The sequence below is a fragment of the Mus pahari genome, chromosome 3, assembly GCF_900095145.1.
Source record: "Mus pahari chromosome 3, PAHARI_EIJ_v1.1, whole genome shotgun sequence".
Classification (NCBI taxonomy): domain Eukaryota; kingdom Metazoa; phylum Chordata; class Mammalia; order Rodentia; family Muridae; genus Mus; species Mus pahari.
In genome coordinates this window covers 6,214,914-6,224,211 of record NC_034592.1, presented here as the reverse complement: position 1 = coordinate 6,224,211, position 9,298 = coordinate 6,214,914, and the positions used below count along the sequence as shown (strand labels likewise).

The 9,298-nt window shown below is 40.8% G+C and overlaps 1 protein-coding gene across 2 annotated transcripts in view; it reads right to left on the bottom strand.

Annotated features, from left to right (window-relative positions):
- Positions 1-295: 295 nt before the first annotated feature.
- Positions 296-9,298, bottom strand: part of Bmi1 (BMI1 proto-oncogene, polycomb ring finger) — a 9,704-nt gene continuing 701 nt past the window's right edge. Inside the window, exons 1-10 of one of the 2 annotated variants that reach the window (XM_021192632.2) lie at positions 9,079-9,186; positions 5,018-5,148; positions 4,624-4,720; positions 4,038-4,093; positions 3,900-3,950; positions 3,647-3,755; positions 3,528-3,567; positions 3,177-3,275; positions 2,869-2,949; positions 296-2,783 (exon numbers count right to left, since the gene is read on the bottom strand). In XM_021192632.2, the coding sequence (XP_021048291.1) occupies positions 2,454-2,783; positions 2,869-2,949; positions 3,177-3,275; positions 3,528-3,567; positions 3,647-3,755; positions 3,900-3,950; positions 4,038-4,093; positions 4,624-4,720; positions 5,018-5,129 (975 nt within the window). In that variant the 5' untranslated portion in view covers positions 5,130-5,148; positions 9,079-9,186 and the 3' untranslated portion in view covers positions 296-2,453. Of the gene's footprint in view, positions 2,784-2,868; positions 2,950-3,176; positions 3,276-3,527; positions 3,568-3,646; positions 3,756-3,899; positions 3,951-4,037; positions 4,094-4,623; positions 4,721-5,017; positions 5,149-9,078; positions 9,187-9,298 lie in introns of those variants that run through there. The other variant, XM_021192630.2, reaches the window with a different exon arrangement.

Below are 9,298 nucleotides of genomic sequence, written 5' to 3'. Positions count from 1 at the left end.
AGCAGCAGCCGGCCCCATTTCTCTTTCTACCTTTAAGCTAAGTATCTGTGAGATCAATTTAGGCATTTTCTGTAGACTACTTGGTTATCATCTTTGTCTTCTAGGATGCTAGAATACCTTTAGGAGTGAAAGTCAAACTTTAAAGCCAACTTTTCATGTACCCCAATTTGGTAAATTGCAAAGGAGATTCCATAAGGGCTTTCTTAAGGTGAAGATTTCTAAAAAGTTGGGAAAGGTTTTCAATCTTAATGGTAAGAGCAGCAATGACTGGCCATTTAAGAAGCAAACCACGATGCATCTTTCTGTTGTTTTATTAAAAGACAAGTTTTGACTGAAATATCCTTTTAAGCTTAAGCAATTTTCAAATCGAGTAAGGGTAAAAAGCCTCCGCCCAGATACAATAAATGGAAATGTTTTCAAGTATGTATGGTGACACTCTGCTGAGTGAGCCTTAGTGCCTCAACACACTCTCAGAAGAAAGTCCATCAGAGAGGGCGAGTTGCTTTTTGTCTTAGGTAACACCATGAAAATCTCGAGAAAAGCCTAGAAAAATGAGTTAAATTCACCAAAATTGGCAAACATTGGTAACTTTTGCTTCGAAGATTGTAAATAAACATACATCTTTCATTGGGCTTTCAAGCAATATACAACACAGCATTTACTAACAACATCATTTGAAGACAACAAAGTATTTTCCTTAGGTTTTAGCTCTTACAATCCACTACAGGGTTCCCAAAACTTCTGCACACTGTGCTTTTCATAGCAAAATTTTAATTAAAGAGCATAGTATTTTCTAAATGAATATCCTTTTATTGAATTTTCCAATTAAAAATGAAATTTAATTTTACATCTATTATTAGAAATGACGCGCACACAATGGGACTGTACAAATTTAGGTCAAAATAAAAATATATGTATTTTGTGGCTTCATAAAACATCATTTACTAAATCTTTAAAGAAAGCAGAAGTTAACAGCAATGTGTGTAAAAGTAATGATTTAATGGCTACAAGGGACAAAGCAGTACAATTGTGCTTCTTCTGCAGACTGCAGACAATGAAATGCTTAGCTACAGTTTCCCATACAAACATGAAACAATATTCATATGGAATTAACATCTTCACAAATAACTGACGGTTGATAAACACACGCTAAGTTCGACCAAAGCAAAACGGAGACTTGGAGGGGTCATTCATATTTTAAATTCAACATGTTTGCTCTATTAAAAAAATACCTGTAGAAACTCATAATAAATTGTTTCTATTCCCGGACATTACATAGAAGGCAGATTCCTTTAACTATGAAAACAACTCTTAAATTTGAAATTACACTTGTGCCACATACACTAAAATAAAATTGTAGATAAAATGCTTTACTTCAGCAATCAGCTGGTTGACTTTAAAATCTATTTTAGAATTCCACTGATAAACAGAATTTAAAAACATTAATTCTATTTTAACCAATGGAAAATTAAGACACTGTATTTGCCTTGGTTAAAATTTTTCTTTACTGCAATATTAATTTTGAAAGTATTATTGGAAAAAAGCCAGAACTACGAAGATCTGCCATTTGCTTCCAAGTGGAAAAGAATTTAAAACTGGTTATCAACATTAATTAAAACAAATTCTGTGCTGGTGGTAAGCCTCAGCATTGGGTGCATTGTGGTATCTGCAAGGTCGAACCCATTTGGAGAAGTTTACAACTGTTTTTAAATGCATGAAACACAATATTTTCATAGTATTTATAAATATATCATACAATACTGTTTCCTGTTATGTCATATACCAATATGGCATTGTACAACAAGCATAATGCCATCTGATTCTTACAAAAGCGAATCATTTTAACAAGTCAGTAAAATAAACGGTAGTACCCGCTCTTTAGGCATACAGATTGTAAAACAAGTTTCCTTTGATCATTTTGCGTAGCAACAGAGAAGTAAAAATCAAACAGGAATTAAAATGGCTAAATATGCAAGAAATTGTTATTCACAGTGACGTGGCTGCATAGAATGCAGTATTCTATGCTTATTCTTTCCATTTGCTGAATTTCAAGATAAAAAGCACTTGTTTTCTACAGGTTCACAGAACAGCATAATAACAAGAACAATCAAAGAGAATGTAATGTAGGCATTAATTGAGATTAACAAACTACGGCCCAATGTCTACCCACTGTAGAACATTTCCAGATCCAAACAGTGGTCACAGAAACCATTTCACATCTTTCCTAACACAGAATCCTTCTCAGAATCCAATTCTTTAGAGAAAGAATCAGCCTTTTCACTGAACATCCATGTGAAGTATCACATCTAGTCCACCTTTTATGGCCAAATTTAAAGTCACTACAAAAGGAAGCGAACTGGACGACAGACAGTCACATGTATTAAGCATCTATAAAGCTGTAATGAATGAAGGTATCTAAATCAGGGGGTTGAAAAATCTTTTCCTTAACAGTCCTAACCAGATGAAGTTGCTGATGACCCATTTATTGATGATTTTCGAGGTCTACTGGCAAAGGAAGATGGGTGGTTACCACTGGGGCTGTTGCTGGTTCCGTTCATGGTACTGGAAATGTGAGGGAACTGTGGGTGAGGAGACTGCACTGGAGTGCTGGGGCTGGGCAAACAGGAAGAGGTGGAGGGAACTCCTCCTGCTGGGCTGTTGGCCTTGTCACTCCCAGAGTCACTTTCCAGCTCTCCAGCGTTTCTCAGTCCATCTCTCTGGTGACTCATCTTCATTCTTTTGCAAGTTGGCCGAACTCTGTATTTCAAAGGTAGTGGGCCATTCTACAGCATTAAAAGGAAAAAGAAAAACCACTCAGTTCTTTGTATGTACTGGGACAGCCTAGCCTCCAGGTAGAGAGCCACTTACCCTTCTCCAGGTATAAATGTAGGCAATGTCCATTAGTGTGTAATAGTCCTTTAAAGGTTCCTCTTCATACATGACGTCAATCTATTGAAATACATTTCAGGTATTCAGTGGCAAAAGAACAAAGATAAATATGTATGTTTCTGTCATCTAAATCTAATCCAAAATGCTTTAAAAAGCGTCTTCACCAACCATTTTAAGATAAACTTTGCCACCAATTTTAAAATTTCTTTGTATTGCTTCTTAAGGTCCAGAATGAAAAAAAAAACATTTAAATATGAAAATCTGCACACAATGCATGAGGTAGTTACCTGGAACGTGTTAGGTATGTCCATTTTACTCCTGAGAAACTTCCTCAAGTGCATCACAGTCATTGCTGCTGGGCATCTTAAGTACCTTTTATCATTCACCTGGAAGCACATTTACATAAGTAATTCTCTTCCAATTCCTAACTTTCAGGTAAAAAAAGAAAGTCTGAATTGCCTAAATATGATAAAAAGGTACTAATAGTCACACAAAAATGCAACAACTCTCAACTAGTCACATTTTGAATTTACTATGAAAAATACTAAGTCAACAAACTCCTAACACAACTTGGCCATTTGATAATATCATATAACCCTTTAATATTCTAAAGGACAATTTTGTAATATAGAACATACCTCTTCCTTAGGCTTCTCTTTATTTACTTTCCGATCCAATCTAGGAAAGAGAGAATCCCTGGTGACACAAAGCACCTAGTAACCCCGTTGGCACACAGGAGCTTTCTAGGAGGACTTACCTGCTCTGATCAAAGAACTCAATGGACAAGCTTATTATCTCATCATCAGTTATAATCCGCTTCTCCTCATCTGCAACTTCTCCTCGGTCTTCGTTGGAGCCATTGGCAGCTATAAAGACAGTTTGAAAGTCAGTTTTAGAAACTGAATATTTTACCTATAAGAGGATAGAAGGGAGAATTTCAACACAATAATTTAAATTACTAAATAGATTTTCTTCCTGACATAAAATGTCTTTTGCCCCCAAAAGTTTACCATCAGCTGAAGGGTGAGCTGCATAAAAATCTCTTCTTCTCTTCATTTCATCTGAAACGGGTGAGAAAGGAAATGTAGAATTTGCTATAGTAGGTAAAATCAACACTTTAAAAAACTTCACTGAACCCATTTACTCACTTTTGAAAAGACCTGGAACTAATTTGTATACAATATCTTGAAGAGTTTTATCTGACCTGAAAAAGTAAGAAAGGATTAATATGGCAAAACTAGAATTGTTCTAAGTTTTAGGTAGATTTGTTGGTGTTGAGGCATCGTGATGAGGTGTTGTGATGGAGTGTAAGAGTGTCCTGTGAGAAAGCCTGTGAGGAGAGAGGAGAGCTCTGCAGCTGTTCTCCACCCTGCAGATGCCCTGCAGTAATTCTTCACATCCAAGAGTAAAGAGAGGTAGGCCTTTCATGTAACAGAGAAAATTCTCTCACAAGTAAGAATAAAGAACATGGAAGTGTTGGGAAAAAAACCCTATTCTTGCCTGTTATAAAGTCAATAAAGCTATGCACAAAAAAGGGAAATTAACTCAGCTTTAAAGGACAGACACCTTTCAAATACTTGAACAAAACGAAGCTTTGTCTAAACACAGTCATTAAAATAACAAGAAATTAAAGTTCTATCCCTTATAAAGCACACATATCAGGAATAAACTTCCTGCAAAGCAAAACCAGGGACGCTACAACAACCCCCACCAGGGACAACAGCATTTCCCTACCTTATGTTCAGGAGTGGTCTAGTTTTGTGAACTTGGACATCACAAATAGGACAATACTTGCTGGTCTCCAAGTAACGCACAATACATGTTTTACAGACTAGAAATAGGAACATAAAAAGGGTTTGTGAGTTTAGAAAGTAAAGGTTCAAAGGTTAATTGTATCAGAACTGAAAATTCAAGGATGGGAAATTGCAAGGTTTTCTCAAAGTAGAAAAGTGAAACCAATTAATAACTTGAAAACTACATACTGCTTAATTGTAACAAATCACTACATATAAAAGAAAGTAAACCTCACAATTGTAAACTAACATTTTCAAGGAATGTGGGAATGGTGTTGGTTTTAATGGATGAGCTGTGAAATATACAGACCCAAGAAGGCTAACACTGTACTTACAGGAATGTAGACATTCTATTATGGTAGTGGCATCAATGAAGTACCCTCCACACAGGACACACATTAAGTGGGGATTTAGCTCAGTGATCTTGATTCTGGTTGTTCGATGCATTTCTGCTTGATAAAAGATCCTGCAAGACACAAAAAAGTATTGGCTATAATTCAAAAAAGAGAGTTGAGATTATCTCCACAACTCCAAGTAACTGTATACCCTGAAACGCTGAGCAGTTTATAAAACTCGTTTAACACTGTACAGCTGGATTCTCTAAACGTTTTCCACAAAAGGAATTTACTAATGAGATCAGAATAACCTCCACTGTTAAATGGTATAAAAGGAGCCAACTAAATGTACTTCTGGCCTCTCAGGTCACTCCTGGAGTGAGATAAAAAAGGTCTGGGCTGGGGGCTGGGAACTGAGTAGATTCTGATCTCTCTCTTCCAGCTGTCCTCCAGCTCCGCAGACACCAAGCAGCTCTGCTGCGGCCACCACTCAGCTGCCGCTGCAGATATTCACTAGCCACTATTTACTGTGGAGTTTCCTGCACTCTAGCCAAAAACTTCGTGATTCTTGTTTCGACGGCTCAAGCAACCAGAACCTGGCAGGGCTCAGGCCTCACAAAGGGAAAGCGCTCAGTGAGCCTCCTGCATCCCCGGCATTTCCGGACTGGGTACGGAGGAAAACAGCACCTCGTGGGCCTCGGCTGAGGCCTGGGCACCGCGGACACGAGCGGGATGTGAGGGGCGGATCCCGAAGTGCCCCAGGCTAGGTCTTGTTCCGGATTCGGAACTCGCCTCTGTTGGGGTTTCCATAGCAACTTACACTTACACTTGGCATCCGGCCACCGCTGCAACTCTGCGCTGAGCTGGCCGAGCCCAGCCTCTGCGGGCGTGCGGGGTGGCGGGCGCGGGGGAGGGGAGGGGCGGGGCGGGGACTCAGGGTGCCGATCCTCGCGTGACCGCCACCACAGTCCCAACCCCAAAGAGAGTGCACCGGCCATTCCAGGCACTCTCCTGATCTCTTCCGTGGCCACTGGGAGGGAAGAATTACTTTCTCATCTTGCCTTTTTCTGACTGTCCTGTTATCAATCGCTATGTCAGAAATTTTACTTAGAGATCTTTTGAGAATTGCCAACTGTGCACTTAGCCCCTGCCCAGCAAGACTGGAGTTGCAGAGACGTTTATTGAACTGAACTGCCAAGGCTCCCTTCTCTAATAAGTCCTCCAGTAGATTGGGTGAGCCATAAAAAGTTTTTGGAAAGGCTGAATACTGAACTTCTATTTGAATAAACTATGCTAGAGGCAAGAAAAACTACTTTTGTGGGTGGTATAGTAACAAGGTACAAAGAGCCATGAGACCAACCCATGCCCAAAACTAAATGTAGAGTAAAGATGGGGGGGGGGCAAATGCCTTTTCTCCCTAACTTCCATACAATATCACAAGGTGAATGACCATCCCAGCAGGTACATCTTAGAAGCTCCCAGTGAGACCTGTCAGCAATGACACACCGGAAAGCCCTCAGGCGATGTGGCTGTGGGATGTCCCTTTCATTCCTTACAGAGTCTAAACCCAGACTGACCTCCTACACCTGACCAAAGTAAAGCCTCAAAGCTGCCAGTAAGGAAAATCTAGGAATTTGCATAATTCGCAATAAAATGCACCTGGGAGTTTAATTCTAAGGAAAATTTAATACACAAGGGGGAAATTCCAACCAGCACACCTCAATGGCTGGAATTAGCAGGGTTGGGTACTAAAGATGGTCCAAACCCAAAACAAGCCTCTCTGAAGTGACTCAGGGGCGACTAATGACTTCAGTCAGAGAGCTGCTCTGGATGACTTGTTCCAAAGTCTGTCAACAAGTAGCATCAATTTAAGGAAAGCCGGTTGAGGAGTAGATGAAATTAAGCCTCTAAAGAGGAGCAAGATGTAAATTCAACCACACTTAGTGATTAAAGACAACTCTCTTGTGAAACCACAGGATCTTTTCTAAAAGAGTGAGGTGGATGCTCTGCATATGAAAGAAACCATATCCAATACTCACACATCATCAAGTTCCTACCAAAGGGCTCTCTCTATCTTGCCTCCTCCTCCCCATGTTACCTTCTATTCTGTAAGTGCAAATACTAACCCAAGGAGCAGTCAAACCTCACCAGAAGGTGGCCGCTAGTTAGTTCTCTTTGAACATTTCAGTCATATGGACTTGACCAAAGTCTCTCAAACTCACCTGAAATTGGAATTCACATAACTGTCCTCCCTCGGATGAAAATAATTTGGCCCTATTCCTACAACCATTCATAATGATAATCAATTCTTACTTTGTTATTGATACAAACATCAATTCTTCATTATTTTATCCTATTGGATAGTACTGACAACCTCATGAAGACTTTCTAGAGTGCTTGGTCAGACTTAAGAAACAACCTCTTGCACCACAGAAACTGCCTATAAACCATAAAAATGCAACAAGCATAAAACACTGAAAATACTCAATAGTCAGAATACAGCTTAGTCAGTTGGAGCTGTCAGTTTTTAGTTGGAGGCCTAACACCAGTAATGTCAATATGAAGGAAAACAGAAGCAAGCTCTGATGTTAACAATCAGCTTGACCACTGCAACCTAAGAAATGCAAATGACCTCTATAATCCCACTTGGGGCTCGCTGCTCAAAGGCAAGTATGGGTACAGTTGGGGGTGACTTGAGAACTTTGGAACTTGGAGAACTTTGCCTACTTCAACACTTAACAGACACTCATGAGCTTAGTGGTAGATTGGATGTCAGATATATCCAAATGCTTACATGCCTTACAAAAGTTTGTATGTGATTATATTTGAGTGGCTACACACGCATAAACAATCTTTTACATAGTTTTAAAGATATTATTACAAGAGTATAATTTGCCCTCACAGATTATTTCAAATTATTTCCCTTTCATAGAAGACATGGAAATAAATACAACTTACTATTGGTTATAAATACATTATATGATAATAATTTTACAAAAAAAAAATCAACCTCTTGATTAAATCTCCTTTAGCTCCCTAGTCTACTTAAGACCCAAATGTTGTACATAGTCTCAGGACTTGGTTTTACTCATGCGTCAACAATTTACAATCTCTAGTATCAAGTCTTTACTACGTTTTACAATGTGTCCCCAAAGGTTGGGGGAGTTCCTATAAAAATAGCTTGAACTACCATCACACATCTGCATTTGAGTAAATATGCCCGGAATTTTGCCTACTTTAAAGAGAAGGGGTTAATGCCCAATTCTCTTTCAGATATTGAACCGTGACCACTAAGCCCACTAAATCCTTTTATTGCAATTGGGAATGATCAAAGTCTCTCTCCTTGTTTATTTCCAATTATTAACTGTAAAGCTCTGGGGAAAAGCTCATGCTCCAGCGCTGTCAAGTCCAAATGACTACGTAAACATAAGCAATCCACGCGTTAGTGCTCCTTCCCCGAAGCATCCCCTTACTTACATGACCTATTCTGACATTTAGCAAAATCTCTAAAATGCAATGGACCTAAGTCTCAGCTCATCCCACAGCAAAGGGGAAAGTTGTAGTGTCTTCGAGGGAAAAGAAAAAAGGAGGGGTGAGAGTGGAGAGAGAAAGGGCGCTCAGCAAGGCTAACGTCCAGTCACAGTCTTCACTCCAAAACAAAGCTCTAAATCTGAAATGCCCACCTCCTTGAGAGCTCGCCCCGAGTACGTACGGAACCCCTGTCCACGACTCCCAACAAATACCACCTTGAAAACTTCACCCTTTTCCAACACAAATGCACAAGACCTTGGAAACAACTGGGAACCGCCATCTTACCAGCCATCCAATTTCACACAAGTGTCCCTCCAACTTAAGTTAATAACATTTTTGTCGGGGCTCCCCCCAGCCTAACACCCACCTCGTCGGGATCGCTGTCCCCCACAGTACCCATCCCTATAAAATGGGGGCGTTCCTTGGAGGTTCAAAGACCTCCAGAGCCCTTTCTTCGGGAGAGGAGGGAAGCCACTGGACCCAGGCAGCGCCCGATCTCAGGATCCCGTCCCCCTTTCAGCAAAGTCTACCTCTCAACAAAGGGCGCAGCGGCCGCGGGAGCCGCGCAGGCTGGAGACACAAGTGCCGCTCTCGGGGACCATGTGCGGCGCGAGGGTGCCGAGGGGCGCTCGGGGGAGCGGGGAACTAAAACGTGGGGCGGCGCGGCGCGGCGCGGCCGGGCGCGGGCGGCGGCCGGAGCGGCCGGAGCGCGGTCGGGCGGCGCTGGTGCGGGCTGCGGGGCGTCCGGCG